The sequence below is a fragment of the Heliangelus exortis genome, chromosome 2 (genome assembly GCF_036169615.1).
Source record: "Heliangelus exortis chromosome 2, bHelExo1.hap1, whole genome shotgun sequence".
NCBI classification, from domain to species: Eukaryota; Metazoa; Chordata; class Aves; order Apodiformes; family Trochilidae; genus Heliangelus; species Heliangelus exortis.
The window spans coordinates 139,248,768-139,270,915 of NC_092423.1; the positions used below are offsets into that span (position 1 = coordinate 139,248,768).

The 22,148-nt window shown below is 42.0% G+C and overlaps 1 protein-coding gene across 3 annotated transcripts in view; it reads right to left on the minus strand.

The window, feature by feature from the left end:
* ANXA13 (annexin A13) overlaps nt 1-21,841 on the minus strand; it is a 194,937-nt gene extending 173,096 nt beyond the window's left edge. Inside the window, exons 1-11 of one of the 3 annotated variants that reach the window (XM_071738320.1) lie at nt 21,739-21,835; nt 20,140-20,214; nt 9,896-9,974; nt 7,729-7,823; nt 5,853-6,023; nt 5,173-5,206; nt 5,010-5,089; nt 3,225-3,293; nt 2,906-3,007; nt 949-1,024; nt 27-139 (exon numbers count right to left, since the gene is read on the minus strand). In XM_071738320.1, the coding sequence (XP_071594421.1) occupies nt 27-139; nt 949-1,024; nt 2,906-3,007; nt 3,225-3,293; nt 5,010-5,089; nt 5,173-5,206; nt 5,853-6,023; nt 7,729-7,823; nt 9,896-9,974; nt 20,140-20,214; nt 21,739-21,753 (909 nt within the window). In that variant the 5' untranslated portion in view covers nt 21,754-21,835. Of the gene's footprint in view, nt 1-26; nt 140-948; nt 1,025-2,905; nt 3,008-3,224; nt 3,294-5,009; nt 5,090-5,172; nt 5,207-5,852; nt 6,024-7,728; nt 7,824-9,895; nt 9,975-20,139; nt 20,215-21,738 lie in introns of all 3 variants that reach the window. The other 2 variants (XM_071738322.1, XM_071738321.1) reach the window with 2 other exon arrangements.
* Between the last annotated feature and the right edge of the window lie 307 nt (nt 21,842-22,148).

Genomic DNA, 22,148 nt, shown 5'->3' on the forward strand with positions numbered 1-22,148 from the left:
ATATGCCAGGTTGCAGGGTACCCTACCTCAGCCCTGGTCACAAGGACACGAATCAAGGTCTCTTCATCAGTCCCACTGCCTTTCATTGACTGGTGCAGAAGTGTGGCAAAGTAAGCTGGGCAGTCCTTGGCAGAGCTGACTAGAGAAAACAGTGAGAGGCTTCATTATACTTGGTGATATATCTTAAATGAGAAAGAAAGAAATAAGGAGGAAATAAAGGAAAATCTTGAGGGTTTATTCATATGAGCTGGTGGGATTTTCATTCTGTGACTGGTCCCTATCAATATGCAAGGAGAAGGCCTGAAGTCTGAACAGGGATGTGCATTCCTGAACTGGGAAAGCATGACCATGGTGAGATGGTCAGCACTGAACACTCTGCCATTCCACAGTGAAAATCAATGAAAGAGAACAAGCATTTCCCTTCTGGAGCTCCCCTTGTCCATCTGTTCTTGGGGCAACTGCTCACTCTGCCACTCAAGGGAGCAGGATTTTGGAGAGTCCAGATCCAGAGGGATAATAGCAATACCAGCAGGCTAACCAGAGCCAGGGCACAGGCTTAAATACCCGTGACAGTCTTCCCAAGTGCTAAATTGCTACTGGGGACCCCGTACATTCTTGAGGTGGCTGGCTAGCACACTTCCAAGAGCGGCCAGGTAGCCACTGAAAGTTATCATCAGCCACAGCCTCAAGGGCACCTGGGAGATTGGCAGCCTTTTCAGAGGGCAAATAATTCAGCTGCATGGAGAGGAGTGGTGTCTAGAAAGTTTTATTTCTAAAACCAAAGGATCCAAATCACTACTGAAACCTGGCTTTTCTTCTCCAGTCAGATATATTAGCTCAGTTTAGGACTATCTCAATAGGAGTTGTCAGGCTGTACACAGAACCCCAAGAACCAATATGAGATTATGGCAAGAACTAGAAAAGAAAGCTCTTGACACTTTTTTTTACCAAGAGTAAGATAAGCCTTCTCCAGATCTCCAGATGTTTCACTTTTAATGGATTCTTCTATGTCCTTCCCACACACCTACAAGGACAACAAAAAGGAGCCATCAGGGCTGCTGTCTGTACATGTTATTCCACTGCCAAAAAAACCAGCATCAGATTTAGGATCCAATGGCATAAGGCCAACTCAGATCATATAGAGCTTTTCCAAAGGGTCAGTTCAAGGGCAAATGAAGTTCTCCTCTGGTGTAAGTGCTCACAGATCAACTGTGATCAACAAGAGAAGAAGGTCTGTGCAGCCATGCAAGACACAATGGTTATGAGGTGGACAACCTAAATCAAGCAGTCACATGTACCTGAGACCTTTCAGGACAAAGCAGCTTCATTTTGAGTGACCCCCAGATTGGAGAAAATGTTCATATTTCCTGTGTCCCCTCTATCAAAGGCTCTGGATGGCTCCCACACAAATAAGATAATTTTTGGAGCTTTTCCAGCTCTATGAAGTTTTTTTACTTCTGGTCTGGCTTCCCAGGGAAAATGTACAAGCATTGCAGTTGTTCCCAAGTATTCGTATTGCTCTGTAGGGAAGGGGTATAAAACAGATTGTCCCTTCAAAACAGTTTACCCTGACTGTTGTGAATTTCATGAACTTCAGTGGCTTTTACTTCACTGTGTTTTTCCTATCAGAGTGACTCTGTATGGCTCAAGACTCTAGTGGACTTTCTGATCAGAGCTTGGAGACCACATGTAGCAGGTAGCAAGGGCATCTTCTGAGGAGTTAGGCTTACGTTCTGCAAACTGCCAACCAGATTTAGATCTTCTTCTATTTATCTTTCCAGCTACAGAGAAGGACTGATTTTTGCATGGCTCTGATCTTGGCCCACTTCTACTCTAAGTACAGCCAGGCAGGATGTGGTGGATTGGTTTGGGCAACCTGATCTGGCTTTTAGGAATGAAAAAGCCAAGGTAGCTTGGTTATTGGAGCATTTAACTGAATCCCCAGGATTTGGGCCATCTGAGGGAGGGAGTATCAGTTAGTGACTGGGTTTGTTCCTCTGCCAGCAACAAACCAAAACTTGGATCAAGCTGCAAACATTTTTCCAACTTAAGGGTTCCTTATTATGCTGACACTGAAATATGGCCTTGACGAGGTTTATTTGCTTTCATCTTCAGTGCTGAGGGTTACAGTTTTCTGGTGAACACAGAGTCATCCTAGGGAAGTTCAGGACTGTGAGACAGAGCCTGGAGGAGGAACCCATGCCTGAAAATAAATGTCTTTGCTGAGCTTCCACCTCTCTGCCAGGAGAAGGACCTTGGATCTCCTGTTGATTTGACTCTCACAGGTCATCTCCAGGTGAGAGTTCTCAGTGGAGGTGAGTAAAACATTCCTGGTGGGTGACAGAAAGAGAAGTACCACACAGCCTGTATCCTTATGCTTGGAGACAGAGGAGAAGGCATCAAAATAGCTGCACAGGTTGTCTGCTCAGCATGGGCAGAGAGGAAGAGGCTGGAGATGTGCCTCTAACAGACAATATGAGTGTGAGAAGTGGGGAGATCAGGTGGAGAGACCTTGTCAGGCTTTGCTTTGAAGGAGGAGAGGAAAAGACTGGAAAAAGCAAAACCCTGCCTCAGGGCAGGAGGTTGTGAAACTGTCCCTTCCTTCTTCCTCCTGCAGGAGTAGGAACATCCATTGTTATTGCTATGGAAGGAAACATCTACCATGTGTTTGGCTGGAGGGTGTGTAGGTTATGAAGGGGCACAGGTTCTTCACTGGCAGAAGCTTTTATCCCCTATTTTCTATAAGATCAGGATTCAGTCATATGAAATATTTTACAAGATACTTAAAGCATTCAAAAAGTTTTAAAATGGCAAAGAAAGGACTGCCTGCTGTACATGTCATTGTAGGGGCTGCAAACTCTGTGTCAGGCTTTGTGAACCAACATCTCAGAAAAGAATAACTCACCTTCTCATAGGCTTGGAAAGTAGCTCTCAGCTGACTGTAGCTTCTCTTTGCTAAGACCACATTGAAAGCCAGCTCGTCCGTTCCCCAGCGGCCTTCTCCTGCCTTAAAAATTACATGTTATTTTTATTTTTTTTTAAACACTTGCTTATTCGTGGGAGAGACAGAAAGTCAGCAGAGCCCTTGATCCACCAAGCTCCAGCCTGTGCCCCCCCTGCTTCACCTCCTTAGGCTGCCATCACCCCCATCCTTGCTGTGTTTGGTCACCCTGGGGCAGCCCCATCTGTGCATCACGGGGCAATCGGGGATTTTCTGCACTTACCTTGTACAGATCTGTGGCATCTTGCTCAGCGAGCTCTGCATTGACCTGTTGGGTCTCATCTCGGGTTGCCTACAGGAAAGGACACGACATTAAAAAAACAAGCAGACTGAGTGCCAGTGACATTACAGACCGGAGGGAAGGCTGTCAGCTCCTGGTCCTCACAGGTATTTTGGTTGTAGTTTTGCTGCCATCTGCTGACAGTGACTTGCACGGTGGGATTTGGTGGGCACTTCTGAAAGATCTGTCCAGGTTAACCACAGCCCCTCGTTTTGCTGACTCGAGAGGTGAAGCCAGCATGCAGGTGCTCATCCCCCAGAGTTATTTGCTGCCCTGGGACCCTAATGAGGCTGCTCCTCTGGTGCTTCTGGAGCAGGAAGGGACTGTGAGGAGTGAGCAGCTGCACAGCTCCATGGATGCTCCTCTGTAGCAGGATGGCCTGCTGGTCCCCCTTGTCCCCATATTCCTTTCCAACCCACGGGTGTTCCAAATCTCTCCCTCAGCCAGCATGTGTTCGGTGCAATAAAAAAAAAAAATAAAAATGAGAGGAAGCCTGATTTGAGTTTGGAGTTAGCCTTGCTTTGAGGAGCACTGGACTAGGAGAGCATCAGAGGCCTCTTCCCGACGTGGCTTGTTCTTTGGTGCTGCCTTCTGCCATTTTTTCCAGCTATTTTTTCCCTGGTGCAAAGCAGTAGCGTGCTGGCCAGATGCTGGGGTAGGAATGGGGCTGAGATGTGCAGAGAGAGCTGAGGCAGAATGGCCCCAGCACAGCCTTTGGCTTTCACCCCTGTAGAGCCCAGCTGTGTATGTACATCACCTGGGATCAAACCTCAAAGTTTCTTAGGAAAGCAGCTGGTGTATGTATCCAGCTACTGTGAAAATGTTCCTGGTACCTGCAGTGAAGTGCTGATGGTTTTCATGGTGCTGGATATGCCCTGATAAGTATGAAGTATTTTGCTGACTAAACCATGTACCTTAAGCATTCACTAAGACTGTAATTCTTGGTAGAATTGCTGATGGGCTAATCTGAAAAGAACTGAATATTTTTGTGTTTGTGGAAATGTACCCAAAGAGGTTGAAGAGAGTTGTATCAATGCTTGCTGGAGTGGGAATCTACCTGTGTTGTACTGAGCAGTGTGACTGTTAGTGCTTTAAAATTCTTCTATTTATTGAATCTTTCATTTCTCAGGGCTGTCTTCTCAAACCTGCCACCACGTTGCATTTCTAGATGTGATGTTACTCTTTTTTATGCTATGTCTTTAAGAAGATGTTAATTCTTTTTTCTTTATTTCATGTAACTGGTTTAAAATTAAGTGTGTTCTAATGGAAAATATGCTTCTTTTTTTGTGAATGGAAAACTAACACAGCAGCAATCTCTTTCTTACTTGTTGTATATCTATCTGAACTGTAAATTCCTTAGTTGAGAAAGAAATCATATTTTGCTGGTTTGGGCAAGAATTCAGCATAAAACAGCCATGACCTTGAGTCAATATTCTAGCCATTACCACAGATTAAGTCATAATAAAACAATGCTTTTGTCTTCAAAGTATCAGAATAAAATTACTTCTGATTTTATACTACTCCTTTATTTATATTAAAAAGCTATAAATATAGAAGGGTCTTATCCTGAAGAATGCCTTTTGTTTATTATAATTACCTCATTCTGATATTACATATCAGAATTACATCATTATAAATATCAAATAATACTTATGATTACCCAGGGTACAGAGGATGGAGTAAATTAAATATCTCAGTCAGGTTGATGTGTCAGAGGAAAGCACTTACCTCTAGCACAGTTACTAATATCTTCTCTAGGTAGCCACTTGTTTCACTTTTAACATCAGACTCTAGGTCCCTGTCAAAGACTATGGAGACAAAAAAAATCTGTGAGGCCACATCCTGTGTTAAAAGCTTTGAATGAAGGTGTTTGAAGGACAACACCACTTACGTTGTTTGTATGCCTCCTTTATGCTTACAATTTCCTAGGCAAATAAACAAAGTAAACAAGTAAATTAATAAATAAGGGGAAAAATTTGAATATTAAAAAAATTAAATAAATAAGCAACCAAAACCCTAGGAAGTCAGTAACATGCCCGTGTTACTTTATGTCTGGCAGGCATGGAGGGAGGAGAAGCTCACTTCCCACTCCCTGCTCACTCCAGGACTCAACACAATGCAGAGATGTGGCTCACACCCAGCCCAGTTCAGGACATCATTCTGAGGGATGCCTGACTTGTATTGGCATCCCTCTGGTTTAATTGTCTTTAGGCATAAGCTAAAAGGCTTTTTGAAAAGAAACATGTTCCTGTACCTGGCAGGAGCTACCTTAGAATGTCAGAGCAGTGCCAAAACTGCCTTTATCAGACACCTGGGGATTTCTCTTATCGTCAGTGTTGCCTCTGTGCCGTCCACAGGACACATGAGTAGGACAAAGGGAGGAATTAGAATTATATTGCTCTTAATTCCTGCAAGAGTTGGAGCCCTGGTATGGCAACCTTACGGCTGCAATTACTGACAACACGGATTTCAGCCGTGGAGTTGGTCTGATCCCTCCTTCTCCTCCCAGGGAATGCTCTTGGTGAGCTCTTTGCCCATCTACCAAAGGAAGGTGACAAATGGTGTCCCAACCTTATTGCTTCGTGTGCAGAGAATCTCAATGAGCAGGGACTCATCTGTCCCAGCGCCCTTCATCGCCTTCCGGAGCTCCCGGGCCTCGTACTCGCAGGGCAGGTCCAGCAGAGCCAGTGCTGCCTTTTCAAAATTCCCACTCAGGTCTCCCTTCAGGACATCTTCCAAATCCTGTGGGCACGGTGAGAAGGAGAAGGGTTAGCACAAAAGATAAAAGTTGGAGGGGTTTTCAATTTCTTTTGGGGAATTTCATTATTTCAAAGCTTCTTCTGTTCCAAAAAGGGACAAAAAAAAACATTAAAAAAGCCTTTGAATATGTGGACTTTTTTTTTTTTTTCAAAATAAATTCCCTAAACATTTTATTTCATATTGAATGATTGTATCATCTTAAAATACTGTCTGTTAGCAGTCCAGTTTTTACTCTTACTTGTTTAAATCAATGCAAACCAGTGGTTTTGGAAGCTTAGCAGGAGGCTTTATTCTGAAATACAACATAAAAACCTCCTGCTTTGAAAGAGCTGAAACAGAAGGGATCAAACTTACCAACCTTCTCTCCCGGTTTTGGTTAGTATCAGATTATTTGAAAAAAGCAATAAATTTCTACCAAGTGCTTTGATGCCAAGCAATGGACATTTTGTTACACACACAGACACACACAGACACACACAAAAAAAAAAAAAGCAACCTTCCAACCTTCCATGATGTGATCTATCAATTCAACATTTAGTAAGAGCCTGGAGAACTATCTGGTGTATGTATGCTGAGAAGGAAGCCTCCTGATGATTTATTTGAAGTGCTATCTGCAGGTAACATTTCCTGTAGTATGGGAAGTACTTGACAAGTTCAGAACAACAAATGAGAAAGCCAACTCTAAGGCTTTTGTTCTTATGTATCTTCTTACACAATCTCAAGTCAACACTCAGTCCATGGCAGCCAGTCTGACGTGGGTGATGGAGCAGTTTCAACACCTGCACTATGAATGATGCTTCCTTGAGCAGCAGAAGAATGAAATGGTACAACTTACAGCTCCTTCCAAAGAAGTTCAGGCTGCCCAGGCAATCAAGAAGGGTTGCTTCATGCTGATGTAACCAAATGTCTCATGGCATTTACTAATTTCTAATGCCTACATTTATTAATCCTCATTATAGAGGATTAGATAGTTTTTAAGCAACCAAAATCCTTGCTAAGGTTTACATACAGAAGCCTTACTGTTGCAGTGCCACCTGCCTTATTAACATTCATTAATGACTAATGAGCAAGCAGACCTTAAGAAAATGCCGATTTAATAATAAGCTTTGGTGTATTCAGCTATTTACCTAAATAATATATTGAAAACTTTCTTTTTCTTATATGCAAAACCATCACAGCGGTCTGTGCTTTCTCCTCCAGCAATCAACTGTCCAATGAGATTTCTCAGCTTTGCAGTGTAAATTCTGCTTCATCACTGGAAGAATCCAATACTACATCTATTAAACTCAACAAAAATATAGTGATCTAAGATCAAATAGTTCCTCTGAATTTGCATCTGGTCTGAGTGGGATTCTGACTTTAAATTTCCCTGTTACATTAATTCCTTTTTCTGAATGTGATGAACAAAAGCTGCAACATTTTTGCTTCAGTTGTGAATTCTCTTCTAGCTCTCCCAGCTTTGATTAAAATCCTCTGACCTGGTTAAGGCTGCTTTCAATAAGACTCTGAGGCCTAAGATTAGGGATATAATTGGTATTTTAGGAGATAAAATAAACTGCTGAATTAGATACCAACTGATGTCTTCCTTAAATCCACTGCACCCTTGGTATTTTCAAAATCAGGGACCTGCAGGCTGTATTTCTGCCTGGCATGCAGTTTGAAACAGAGGCCATTTATTTTGAAATACCTTGTTATACAGAGCCTTGTACTTCTGTTTTATTTGTTGTCTCTGCTCTGATGTTCGGCTTGACAGGACTTCAATAATTTTCTTTTCATCGGTTCCTGAAAAAGAGGTTGTGCATAGGAGTTATTTAAAGAGGAATGTAGTGCAGACAAAAAAAACCCCAAAATCTTTAAAGAGAGAAAAAATTGCTATACATATATCCCCACTGGTGCAAACTTTAGGATTTGTAGGATCGAAGATTCTTTTGAGGATATTTGTAACTGTAAGCAGTTGCAATGGTCAGATCATAAAGTAAAAGTTCACCACCTCAGGCTGCTCCTATTTTATCAGGAACAAAGAATTGTCTGTTTGAGAAGGTCAGACATCACCCCTAAGATGAGGGTTATGCCACTGCCCATAGCCTACAGCCTGAATGTACAGGCTGTGCGAAATGGATTGTGAGCTGTGCTAAATGGAGTCAGGAAGAGGAGCAGGAAGCAGCCTCTGTGCTTTGAGTCTCTGCTGTTTTTCTCAGCAAAAATAAGTGAGAGTGGAGAGCACAGTGCCCCAGTGACAGGCACCACTGCAGCTGCATCTCCCAGGAACCCGTGGGGAACTGAACACACAGGGTCCCTCCAGCAGAAAATCTTGGGGCATCTTTGAGTTGTAACTGATGCAGTGGATGGAAGCAGCTTACTAGAGGCTGCTTGTACTTTTCTTGTACTTTTCTTGCCCTCAGCCATATAAACAGATGTTTGCACTAAACAAAGCTGCTGGAAGGCATTAGTTACGTTTGTGGTTAATGGGACAGGACTGCAGCAATGATACTTGACTGCCTGAGAGACAGGATAGTGAAGCTGTCCCATTAACTCAGGTGTCCTGGTGCTCTTCCATGTCAGGTCCTGCAGCTTGTCTCAGGCATTATTTCTTCAAGACAAGTATTGAAATGGAGAATATGTATCGGAAGAGACCCATGACCTGGCATGTGGTGGGCATCCCCAAACTGCCCATAGCATGTAAAAGGCTTAGCTGGCAGATCAAAGGCATCAAGCTCTATGCCAGGTCTGCTTCTGCATGCACATCATGCTGGCAGACACTGCCCCATGCTCTCCCTGTGCTCTCCTGTCTCTTCCATCCCCCTCCATGGCCTTTTGCCATGCCTCATCTCAGGCTCCTAGGATCAGGGACCAGCAAGGGTTTCCGAGGAGCTACCAGTACAAGGATAAAAATGCAAATTATTTTGGTATTCAGCAGCAGCTGATGCATTTTTATCCCTGCATATCACCAGCAAGTACATACAGGACAAGTTTAGGGAATCTTGTCTAGTTCTTCTTGCTTAGAACTGAGGCAGGTTCACTTCTAGAAGGAAAATCACTTCTATCTGGCAGTGTGGGTTTGAACTCTCAGTAGGAGAGCTCTTCAGGGAACTTCATAGAACAAGAAGAGTTCTTAAAATTCAGCAGTTAACTATCTGGTTCTGAATATCAGTGCTATACCAGGAAGAACTGCTTAAATGCATGTTTACTGTGCAAATGCCTTGAGTGAATTAATAACTTATTGCTCTCGTGTTTCCTGACTGTTCTTTCTCTGATGGACATGGTCACCTCCATGGACCTGAGGATCCCATGGATGTTGTGCAATCCTCATTCACACCAGCACACAGTCAGTAAGTTGACTTTGAACTACCTTAGAAAATAGTGTGAGTAAATATTTGTGGTTAAAAATCACTGATGCAGATCAAGGAGCATCATTATATATTCCTTTCAACTGATGGAACTGGGCTCTGATGGAGGTGGTGATGTTTTGATTGGTACTTGAAGGCCTGGGAAAGGACATATAACCATGACCTCAATCTGACCTGACTAGTTGGACCCCTATGACTGTCATATCGATCTTGACCACTTGATGTTCCTATTGCAGGGAAAAAATACCATGTTTATCTCAGTCCCCTGATTTTCAATTATTAAGCAATTATCAAACTAGATCTTACCAGTCTTTGAGGAAGAAACTGGTTTGCCATTTATCTTTGTCACATAAACCTTCATGGGTGTGCATGTTCTTTTAATCAGTGAGTGACAAAAGCATAGAGATTACCTGGCAATGGTTGAAAGAGTTATTTTCCCCTAAGTTTATCTATATGCTCTTTATAATCTTCAATTGCCCTTTCTATAAAAAACAAGAGCTTTCTTACCTGCTCCTTTGCAGGCACTACGTAATTTCTTTGCATCCCGGTCTGCATCAAAGCCATGATGGTGGCGTTTATTGGATGACTGGGAAATCAGAGACACAAGGGAAAAATTTTCCATTAGTTCCTCTGAATTACAGCATTTAGGGCTGGGTTCTTTGTTGATCTTTGTTCATACTATCTAAACCATGAATTTCATGCTGGGCTTGGCTGAAACATGGTATCGATCACTTGGGCTCCTAAAATGGATCCACAAATAACTGTCACCACATGACACATGGTGCTGATCCTATATAACTCTGTTCTGCCAGTTCAGGCTTATTCAAATAATGTAAAGGTAATGACTTCATATTAAGCACCTTTATGCCAGATCAAATATTGTTTGTTTGTACCACTTTGACAACAGGCCAATATAAATGCCCTATCATATGTGTATAGTACCATGCCCCACCCCTGCAATACATCTGTATGTACTGGGAGTTTACAGTCCCAATCAGCTGAACAAAAACTGCTCCTGTAAATCTTTCTTGTGTTGATCCATTCATGCAAACAAGGTAACTGGAAATATACAAACCCGCAAAAAAAACCACAATTTTTTTTTTTTAATTTGGCAAGATAGTACATGAGTTTAACTTGAGCTAAGTCTACCGGGGATAATAACTCAAAGTCCGCTTCTGACATATCAATGTAAACAGAAAACTAGCAACATTTTCAACCTTAATAATACCATGAATCTGGTCTTTTAAAGGCCTAAACACAAAATGAATACAAGAAAATAGGTCCTAGCCTTGTAAATCAAGTAGAACTATATGCACACATTGTACTTGAGAGGTCTAAGTAGGCACTTCAAGTCCTTTTGCATTTCCATTCAAACACTGACCCATGGATCAAGCTACTTGCTTTGCAGGGCTGCCAGGCACTGCCACTACCACTGTTAATAAGGGTTATGATAGCCCAGGGCATGACACTCTGCTCCCCACTAAATTAAGGATTCTGACCCCAGGGCCTGGCAGTCTGCTTTTAAGCCCTTCTGAAAATGGCATCATCCTGCTGAAGAGCAGAGGAGGCTCAGTGGCTGATGAGCCTCCTTGTCCTTGGGGATAGCAGAAGGCAGAGATGATTCCTCAAAGATAATAGGTACAAGAACATTCTGCTTGTGGGATAAAGAGAATTTAGCCATATGGCTGTGGGTCATGCTCTGCTGTGTACCCATCCGGCCAGAGAATGACCTTTATTTTGGGGCATAGATTTAGCCTGGAATCTGTTAGTTGGTATTGGTCAATAGTTTCATGCTGTGACCTACTGGTTCTGCTGGAAGAGCTACAGCTCTGGATAAAGGAGTCCTCTGTCAAAAGACAGGGGGTCTTTTCTCAAGGAGAAAACCCAGATCTGGTCCCTACATTGCTTTACCAAGCAATGTACCTTTGTGACAGATTAAATGCCATTTAGGTACCTGGCTTTTCTAATGCAGTTAGCAGCTAGGATATAACTTACTGCTAGTGGTAGCTGCTGTAGTGCAGCCATCTCATTGACATACAGAATTATTTTGGTAATAATTGATAAGGTACAATAACAATTCAGAAACATATCTTGGGCTCTATAGCACAAGGTAACACTTTGATTGCCACAGCTTTATCACAAATGTTGCTTGTAAGTCTGTACTGTATTTTCTGACACTTGTTTCTCTAAATCTTTCAAATAAAATAGGAATAGGTGCATGAAAGTAACTAATATTTAATAGTGGGAGATCTTTTTTTTTTTCAGCAATACGAGTTGCTCCACATTTATTTCCTCCTGACCTGTGACAGAAGATGCTCTAGTGAGAAGTGGGAGGAAAAAGGTCTTATCTGGCATTTTCTCCCACTTTTTAGTCATTCAGCCTGGACAGAAACACCCACAAAAACACCCAAAGACAAGGAGCTATTTTGTACTTTGCTCTACCTTACCCACCTTTGTCATTCCTCTGCAGCTCCCACTGCCCCAACCCTTTCAAAGATGCACCTGGCTCTGGCAATGGCATTACAGGATTTGGGAGGGTGTTTTTCCCTCTTATGCCCTGATGTCTGGTCAGTTATATTCAAGTTTTAGTGAGTCTCTAACTCCTAGATGCAACTTGTCATTGTAGCTATTGTATCTGTGTGTAGAACAGTTGCAACAGGTAGGAAAATGGTAGCAATAGGGACTGAAATAACATTGTGGATTTATATTCTGGATTTATGAGAATTCATAGACACAAAGCTATTTCTTTTCAAAGGAAAAATCATGCAGAAGGGAAAGGACTGAACTTTAATGATGTTCAGGATATGTTTGTTTTAAAGCACCAGAGGAATATGTTGAGTCAGCTCTGCTGAAGCCTCCATCTTCAAACAAATCACTGTAAAACATTAATGATGTGCGTGGGAGATATCATTCCTCCAGTACAGTGGATATTGCCAGCATCAACTTCAGGAACAGGAAATCTGATATGTTGGGTAGGGGACTGTTTACAGCACTGACTCTTGCACATTAGTGGTTTCTGGAATTAAATTTAGGGCAGTAAAAAGTTTCCTAAGGATAGGGATGTGGTGCTGGTAGAGATGCCCCAGAGTAAGTTACCTTCTGCCTGTCAGATGTGTGGGACCCACATCTGTCAACCCAGTGTGGGTATGTCAGATACCTGAGGGCATTACCAGTGGTTACTGGAGGCAGGTAACAGAATCACACCAGAGTTAGTTCACCAGTTTGATTCTTCACACATACTTAATTATGTTCACAAAAAATGCACTGGAGAAAGCAGAGGTTTTGGAAAGAATGACACAAACCAGTTCCATGTGCAACAACCTGAGCTTTCATTTCTACCAAGAAGGTGAGCACCAGAAACCCCACTGCATAGAATCATAGAATCATAGAATTAGCTGGGTTGGAAGGGACCTCAGAGATCATCAAGTCCAACCCTTGACCCACCGGTGCTGTTGCTAGACCATGGCACTGAGTGCCACATCCAGTCTCTTTTTAAATGTCTCTAGGGATGGAGAATCCACCACCTCACCGGGCAGTCCATTCCATTGCCTGATCACCCTCTCCGTAAAAAAATTCTTTCTGATATCCAGCCTAAATCTTCCCTGGCACAACTTAAGACCGTGCCCTCTTGTCTTGTTGAAAGTCGTCTCGGAAAAGAGACCAACTCCCACCTGGCTCCAACCTCCTTTCAGGGAGTTGTAGAGAGTGATGAGGTCTCCCCTGAGCTTCCTCTTCTTCAGGCTGAACAGCCCCAGCTTCCTCAGCCTCTCCTCATAGGATCTGTGCTCGAGTCCCTTCACCAGCCGGGTTGCCCTCCTTTGGACCTGCTCCAGGACCTCGATATCCTTCCTGAACTGAGGGGCCCAGAACTGGACACAGGACTCGAGGTGTGGCCTCACCAGGGCTGAGTACAGGGGCAGAATCACTTCCTTGGACCTGCTGGCCACGCTGTTCCTGATACAGGCCAGGATCCCATTGGCCTTCTTGGCCACCTGGGCACACTGCTGGCTCATGTTCAGCTTCCTGTCAATCCAGACTCCCAGGTCCCTTTCTGCCTGGCTGCTCTGCAGCCACTCTGTGCCCAGCCTGGAGCTCCCCATGGGGTTGTTGTGGCCAAAGTGCAGGACCCGGCACTTGGCCGTGTTGAACCTCATCCCGTTGGAATCAGCCCAACTCTCCAGTCTGTCCAGGGCCCTCTGCAATGGTTGCCCACAAACAGACACCTCTTGTCTGGCTGATTTTGGCACTCTACTGCCTGCTGCAGTTGAAGCAATTCCTGTGATGGTCACAGGCATAAGGTCCCATCACTGTGTGGATTCTCTGGTGTCTTAGAAAGGTTGGGTTCATGCCTCAGCCTTTTGTTCAGGGGATTTCTAAAACAGTCTCTCCTCAAGATTTTCGAGAATTGTAAAGGCACCCAGTAACAATTTTGAGACCTGCAGCTTTCTGATAAACTAATCTAAAAATTTTCTTTTCTAGTGAGTTAAATGTTTTTAGCTAGGGTAAGAGCTGCATATACATACTGCAGTGTTATAAATCTTTCTTTAGGAAGTCAAGCCCCAAACAATCCATAATGCCTCAAAGGTAAGTACAGGAATGCCAGAAAAACAAATAGACAAGCCCAAACAATTGAAACTCCATCAGAGACAGGAAACTGTGGAACCTGTTGAGGTTTTTCTCTGTTCTCACTGTGTAGAGTCAATGAGTCATCAGTTCAAAGACCTTCAGGGAGCCTCATCTCCAACTAATGAACCAGTTCTCCTCCAGCTCAGCAATGCTAGAGCTGTCAGAACTGGTTTGGGCAGAGCTGATCTTGCTGTAGGCAATGGATAAGTGAGCTGACGTCTCATGGTGCCTTCCAATTCTATGATTTTCTCTATTTTTTTTTTGTGTTAAGAGGAAAATTTGTTTTTTCTGTCCACTAAGAAATGTCCCAAACCATCTATGCACCTTGTTAGTAAAATAAACAGCAGAACTGGGGCGTTCATCTCATTAGTTAAATTGTGTCTAATACACTATGATCACAGAAGACAGCTTTTGGCAAACAGCACCTACGTGATTAATTTTTTATCAACACACATATACTCAAGATCCTTAATTATTTATCCTGTCAGAAGCCTTTAATGATCTATAATGCAACTGGAATCCAAGGCTAACTAGATGAGCAGTCCTGGATAAGGAAAAAAAAAAAGAGCATGTTGTCTTAGATCTTGTGGTATTTGATTTCTAGTACCTTACGTGTGGTGAGGATAACATCCTGGTAGCAGAACAAACTCTGAACTCCCACACTAAGGGACAGTCTTACTGACAAACAGCCTGAATCTCATCACTCATTCTCAACCATTTCTGTGTGTTAAGAATAAAACAAAAGAACAAACATGGGAGCAGGGTGCTGTATTTTGATTCTGATCTACTTCCAAAGATGAACTGAAAACAGGATGCCATCTATGTACTTCATCAACAGTCTGATTCTCTAGAACAAGCACTTCCAGTCATAAATACTTTTTCCATATTTAATGCTACTTTATCTCCCTTTGAACTGGAATTCAATTTTTGAATCAGAGCAGAAGGTGTGAGTATAGCAGGAATAGTCACAGCCCTCTACCCTATATAAGATATATTACTCTTTTATCATATTGTCACCACATTTTAATCCTGTGTGTTCTTAATAGAAAATATATCTACCTGTTTGTATGCAACTGTAAAAAATTCAGCTGAGACTGGAATGAACATTAAGAGAGGAGAAAAAGACATTTCAGCAGTAGCATTCAACCTGCCTGACAAGTGACCATCTCCCTCACCCATGGCAAAGGCTCTGGAGACACCCATCACACATCTCAGAGCTGTGGCATGTTTGGGGCAAGCTGGCAGTGGGGTCTGGGGACCTGGGGCTGCTTTCTGTGGCAGCACAGCCCTGCTCCTGCAGTGTCAGCCACTGGGAAATAAAAGGGTGACATGCTCAGAAAGCTCCAGACCATCAACCAGAAAGGCCTGAAAAACAGATAAAGCCCTTTTCATTTCAGCGTACAGGTACTTCCAGGAGAAGAACTTTTAGAGTTCTTTAATAAACTGGAGAAGCAAAGGAAACAAAGAATGATTACTGGTGGCAAGGTCAGGTCTTATCTAAGTGGGAAAGGCTGTTGATGGGTGAGAATATAGAGTCATTAGTGGATGGTGGGTACACCATCTCCTCTGCTCCTTGCATCACAAAAAGATGGTTTTTTTGGCAAGTTTCTTTTCAGTGAAATTCAAATAATTGGGCTCAATTATTCAGTTAGGCATTTATTAGAAATGTAAAGGCTTTCAGCATACAGGCCAGAGGAGACTGGCAGTAGCATTTGAAAACAAACAGGAGGGAACAGCTGCAGCATGGGGCAATATCAGCAACACCAGGGTTTGTGCTGCAGTAATAAAATGGTGGGGTTGATAAACAACTTTTTGACGTACGTCAACTGGCAAGTGGTACCTTAGGGGCTGTGTGTGTCCTTTTGGCTGCAAGGTTTCTTCCTCTGCTGTTTTGCAAAATGTACCTGTCTTTTTTTCTTTTCTTTTCTTTTTTTTTTTTTTTTTTTTTTTTTTTTTTTTTTTTTTTTTTCTATTTTTTTTAGCAATTTTCTCATTCAACCACAACATGTAACTGGAAAATTACCATCTGCTTCCTTGACTGCTAGAGAATGGTCTTGGGGTCTCCAAATGCCACCTGCCATCTGCCAAGCAGGCTGTCACTCTCCCAAATCCTTACAGCTGTTTTAGGTCTAACAGCTGTAAAACAGCAACACACAGTGTGCAGTCAGCTTGTTGCTATCAGGAACAAAACAATTCCTATATGAATTCTATACTGGGTAACACAATATATATAAATTATGTAGATTAGATTTCATTACTCAACAGTTTTGCAATGGCTCAGTGACTCTTTCCAAATTGAGAGGTGCAAATAACCTTATTTTCAACATCAGAGACTAAAACTACACTGACAACAAGATCCTGATAGTATTAGGCACATCGACATTTTCCTGTAACAAGTAGCAACAGTGAAGCCAATTGCTCTGACAGGTTAAACAGCAAAATTAAAGCCATTTCTCTCCTAAAATGTCTCTCCTCCAAGTATCTGTTTATATACAATCTCATAATAGCTTATGGCTAATTTTTTAGCCACTCAATTTATTCATACTCCTCACCATGACAGAGGAGTCCACAAAAAAGTGAAAAAAATGTTTGGAGGGGGTTGTGTCATGGCTGCATTTTCCATTGCCCAGTTTGAATGTGTCCAAGCCCTTTTGTGGTTGGTGGAACTTTTTAACACAGACTACATTTCAAATCAGTTCATTAGCAGGTACCAGGCACTGGGAATGTCAAAGTTGCAAAATCACAGCTTTGAGTTCTGGAGGGTTCAATTCATCTCTTTAAATAGAGACCCCCTTGAGATGTACCAGACCAGCTGGTGCTTGGGTGAGAGTGGCAAAGGTGACACAGGGCTGATGATGCTGTCCCTGGCAACTGAGGCTGGGGACAGAAAGGATGCTAGAAATTTCCAGACACCATGCCTGTGTTTAGGCATGAGTCATGCCTCACATCACTTCCTTTTAATACTTATCTTGCAAAAGGAAGCCACATACTAAAAAAAAAAGGGAAAAAACCAAAAGCAAACAAATGGTTTTATTCATCTAGGAGAAATCTAGAATCCCAGTCGGGGATAATTCTCTGTTATCCTGGGGGTGGACTTGTCTAATTTTATTTGATTCATCAAAATGCCTGATTGGAAAATACCTTGAATGCTGGGCCATTGGGGATAATGATCATTAAAATGATTGGAAACTGGCAAATTCTGCCTCTTTTTTTTCTGGTTGAGATACCAAATCTCTGACTTACACACTGATACAGAGATATCTCAAGCGTTCTTATGTCTTACTAAAATTTTACACTCATTACCTCAACTAAGACTTGTGCTGAGATCTGGTAAGTTAACATTGATGGAATTGAGGTGAATTCTTGTGTATGTCAGCAAGAAAGCTACCATGAATTAGCTTATATCTACACAGGATGAAATATATGGACACAATCTTTGGGAACATCGTGTTGACTCTTTCATGTATTTTAAAGCTCCGTTATTTAAAAGGAGAAGAAACTGAAGGGTGCTGCACCCCATCAGAGAAGCCCCAAGATTACATGCTTCCCCCCTTGGTCCCTTGATTGTTTTATAAACATTCCTGTCAGATGCATTATCTAAACACCATCTAGATATGAAAAAACATATAGAAGGGCTGTTATGATACAGACATTGCATGTTCAGTGCCTAACAAACCAACTGTGTCTGCTGAACTTGGAAATTTCTGTGTCCAACTCCTTTCCACCTCACAGGGTGGAGGAGTTCTCAAGATACTCCGAGGTTATCTGGGTCACCCAGAGCAGCAGCCATCAGTCCTTTGCTTCAGTCACAGTTAAAGGCAGAATAATTTTTCTGGAGCTCCTAATACAAGAACAACGTGGAGCTCTTGGAGCAAGTCCAGAGGAGGGCTGTGAAGATGATCAGAGGGCTGGAGCAGCTCTCCTGAAAACACAGGCTGAAAGAGTTGGGGTTGTTCAGCCTGGAGAAGGCTCCAGGGAGACCTTTTAGTGGCTTTCCAGTACCTAAAGGAAACATACAGGGGAGCTGGGGAGGGATGTTTCACAAGGGCATGTAGAGATAGGACAAGGGGTGATGGCTTTAAGCTGGAAGAGGGTAGATTTAGGTTAGACAGTAGGAAGAAATGGTTTAGTGTGAGGGTGGTGAGACACTGGCACAGGTTGCCCACAGATGTTGTGGATGCCCCTGATCTGGAAGTGTTCAAGGCCAGATTGGATGAGGCTGTGAGCAACCAGATCTAATGGGAGGTGTCCCTGCCCAGGCAGAGGGTTTGGAACAAGGTCATTATTAAGTTCCCTCCCAAGCCATTCTCTGATTCTATGATAGTAACAGAAAATATGAAAAATGTTCTAAACAAAGAGGGTTGAGTCCATATATTTTGGAATTTTTTGTGTTTGTTTTTGCAAACCACAGATTTTTTAATTGCTCACATTATGCAAAACATAAATGTAATGATCCTTTGATACTTCAGCTGGGTTCTTTTTTTTTGCCACAAATGCATCATAAATTTTTAATGGGGAGATGCTTGTTAACACCTACCACAGCTGCACTCACAGGACAGCCTCAGACTTAAAAGGAACAGCAAGTATCCTGGATAAAAGGGGACCATGGAAATGAAAAGAATCTGCCACATCTCTTCCCCAGTGTTGGGTAGCTGAACAAGAAGGTATTTCTCTCTCCTGCTAACTGTGGGCTTATAGCCAAGGACTGAACAAGAATTGCCTGTCACTGAATATTGGTCTGCCAGGGGAAGCAACAAACAGCAATTGTTGAGCTTTTCGATGATCTAATAAATCACGCTGTGGTAAGTAAGTACCTTCCATGTACTATGGAAACATTCCACAAGGATGGAAATGTCCATAGGCAACACAAAGGCCCTGGCCATGTTTGTGAGCATATTCCCAAGAGGACTCCTTGGGCATATTCTCCAGGTTATACTTAATTTTTAACTTTCAAGTTCTCAAACCATCTGGCCCATGACAACCTGACAGTCCCTTCTTACATTATAGAGTCCTCCCTGGCAGAAAGTCTGGGTTGCTCTACAATGATGTGAAACTCAAGGGAGTCCCAGAGTGGTTTAAATTAAAAACAAAGAACTCCCCTTTGCCCCCAACTAATGCAAGTCACAAACATCACAGAGAACAACAGAATAATGCATAAAGAAGTCCTCTTGGTTTCTTGACAGAGGTTAAAACAAGTACATAATTTCACAAAAGTAAAAATCCATCAAACTTCCCAAACCATCACATCATCAAAGCATTGCTGCTACTCCCAAAGTGTCCCCAAAGCACCTTGCTTACAGCAGAGCAGCTACCAAGATTTTCAGGTGGATTGATTCTACTTGTGGTAATTTTGAAGACAGCAGAAATACAGATAAGCTTGATGTAAGACTGCAAACAGAAAATAGAGACTTTAAATTGCTAAGCATGTGCAGTCAAAAACTTTGTTTGATTGTAGAAAAATGGACCAGATCATGTTCAGAGAGCTAAAAGCATGTGGACATATGCAGATTTGGAGCTTTAATACTGCATCAGCTGCAGTTCTTAATTGGGAGCTCAGTTTCTAAGAACAAGGTACACTTTAGAGATAGTTGGAAATCTTTTGTTGAAAGCATTGTTTTCAGTAAAATTTGCTACTTTTGTTCCAATTAGCATGTTCAGGAATATATTAATTTTGATGAAAGCTTCATTTTAAAATGAGACATTTTGATGTAGCTTTAAAGTTCTACTTTAACATCCATATAATGGAAGTTTTTCTTAGAACAATGCTTAGCTTTCAGTAAAACTTTGTTTAATAATGACATTCTAAAAAAATAGTTTAAAAACTAAAATCCACTCAACAAAATAAAATACCTCATTTGACACAGATGATTAATTTGATATTTGTCCTGGCCAGAATTTGGGCTATTTAAAAAAATTCACTTCTGCAATTTCAAAGCAGATAACATTTTGGAAAGATGCAGTACTCAACAGAATTAGACAACCCAGTTTTACCCAGATTTCCAGGGCCAGTCTTGACCATGAAAGAGGAGTAGCACTGCAGGACCTCCCAAAGCCACCCTAAAGCACAGCAACGTGTGCTGCAACACCACAGTGCCCCTTTCATCCTTCACAAAAAATGTGCTTACGGGCTCATCTGCTGGCAAAGTGGTGGTGCCTATGGATGGTTTCCGTACATCCTCTGTGAGGCTGTAAGACTTGCTCTGGAGGTTTAAAAAACACAGTATGTAAGACACCAATGAGCCTATGGTTGCAAAACATGAGATTAGGAGAAAGAACAAACTGAAGCTGAAAAAATCTTCTAGGAACTCTAATATTTTTCAGGCTGTATGCTGATAGAAGAGGTTCTCTGATTCAAATGCAGGGATTTCTCTAATATTACCTGCAGTTTCCTAGAGAAAAATAGAGAATGATGGAAATGATGGGATTCTCTTCCCACATGGGCTCTCATCTCCTTCCACAGAATCCTACAGCCCAATCCCAATGTACTGCACCTACATCCAGGCTACCTGGTCCAGCATGGAGATCACACAACTGCTAAACCCACTTGACCTGAAGTGCAGTGACCTCTCTTCCCATATCCACACAAAATGTGTTTCTATGGATACATGGGGCTGAGTGGCAGGAGCCTTCTTACACCAAGACAGGTCAGTGAACTGCTTGCTTCTTTCCCCTCATGCAAGCAGCCAGGCCACACAAGGATGGAGATGGGACCATCCACACTGCCACCGGGAGACAGAAAGCTCCTTAACTGAGGTGCTTGAGCTTTGTGTCTGGGCTCTCTTGCTCAGTCTGGCAGAGCAAATGTCCTGGAGAGATGGTCCAAAAAGCAGCAGATGCTCAGCATCTCTCATGGCCTTGCTGAATTTGAGTTAAAAAAATAATATAAATCTTAGAGAAACTAGTGTAACATTAGCCTGTATCAGCAAACAGGCTGCCTTCAGTGGATACATACTGTAAAGCAGTGTAGGTTTTTTTGCTTTTTATTAATTAGTTATTTTGCCTTTTATTAATTAGTTTTAAAATTGGAGCTAAAACCCCTAAGACTTTTTCAGCAAAAGCCACTTTCAGAAGCACCAGTCATTCAGATACCACACAAACTTTTGACAGTCAGGTAGTTTTGAAGTTAAATGTCTTTATGCTGACTTAGATATTGATTATTAAACACCCAGATGTTATATTAAATTGTCTCTGTCAAAACTCACATGGTGATTTCATGCAGTAAACCCTGACACCTGAATTTTAATTGTGTCCTTCTGTGAGTACCACACTTGAGATTACTGCAGTCTCTACTATTCAGTGACAAACTCAGCCAAATTTTTGGAAGTGTTGGCCTTTAGGACAGGACATTTTTCATATATCTTTGGGGATTTACTCAAGTGTTCAGAATGTTCCAAAACAAATTTGCTAAACTAACTAAAATTAGTTCTTTCATTACATCCTACGCATAATTTTCTTTCTCAAAATTAAAGGGCTGCCCTTTTTAACTAAGCCACAATGAGCATTAGAAGTCAGAACCCATGTTACAGAAATAGTTTCATTATTCAAGTACTGCAATTAAGCTATGCTACCAAATTTGCATACACGTTTCCCACTCAAATTTAAATTAGATTTTGATGTTAAATCTTCATTTGCAGTTGCATTAATATCATTTAAAGTGAAAATGGTCAACAATAAAGGCAGGAAATTATTGCATTCTTGACAATGCAAATTAAATAACTACTTACGTGTGAACTGCCCATTTTTGCTTAGCCTGCATGCAGGAGATGCAACCCTTCTGCTCTTCAATAAGCAAGCATTCAGATGGGACAGACAATTTTTCTTGAGCGTCCAAATCTTACCCAGCCCTGGGTTAATCAGTAACTTCTGACATTATTTGAATTCTAGTCATTTCAAGGTGGGGCATACTCATCATTTCATGGTGGCTTTATTATCCCTGCTATCTAATAACACATCCTGTTGGGTCATAGAGCTGGCTGGCTTTACCAAGGAAAATCAGGATTTCACAATATAAGCCTTGAGATTATATATCCTCATTTATCTAATTGCTGTAGTCCCCAACATGAGCTTTCCAAACATTTTAAAAGGAAACATGCCTCCTCTGAAGAGTTTATCTTGGATCTTATGGGATTTAGTG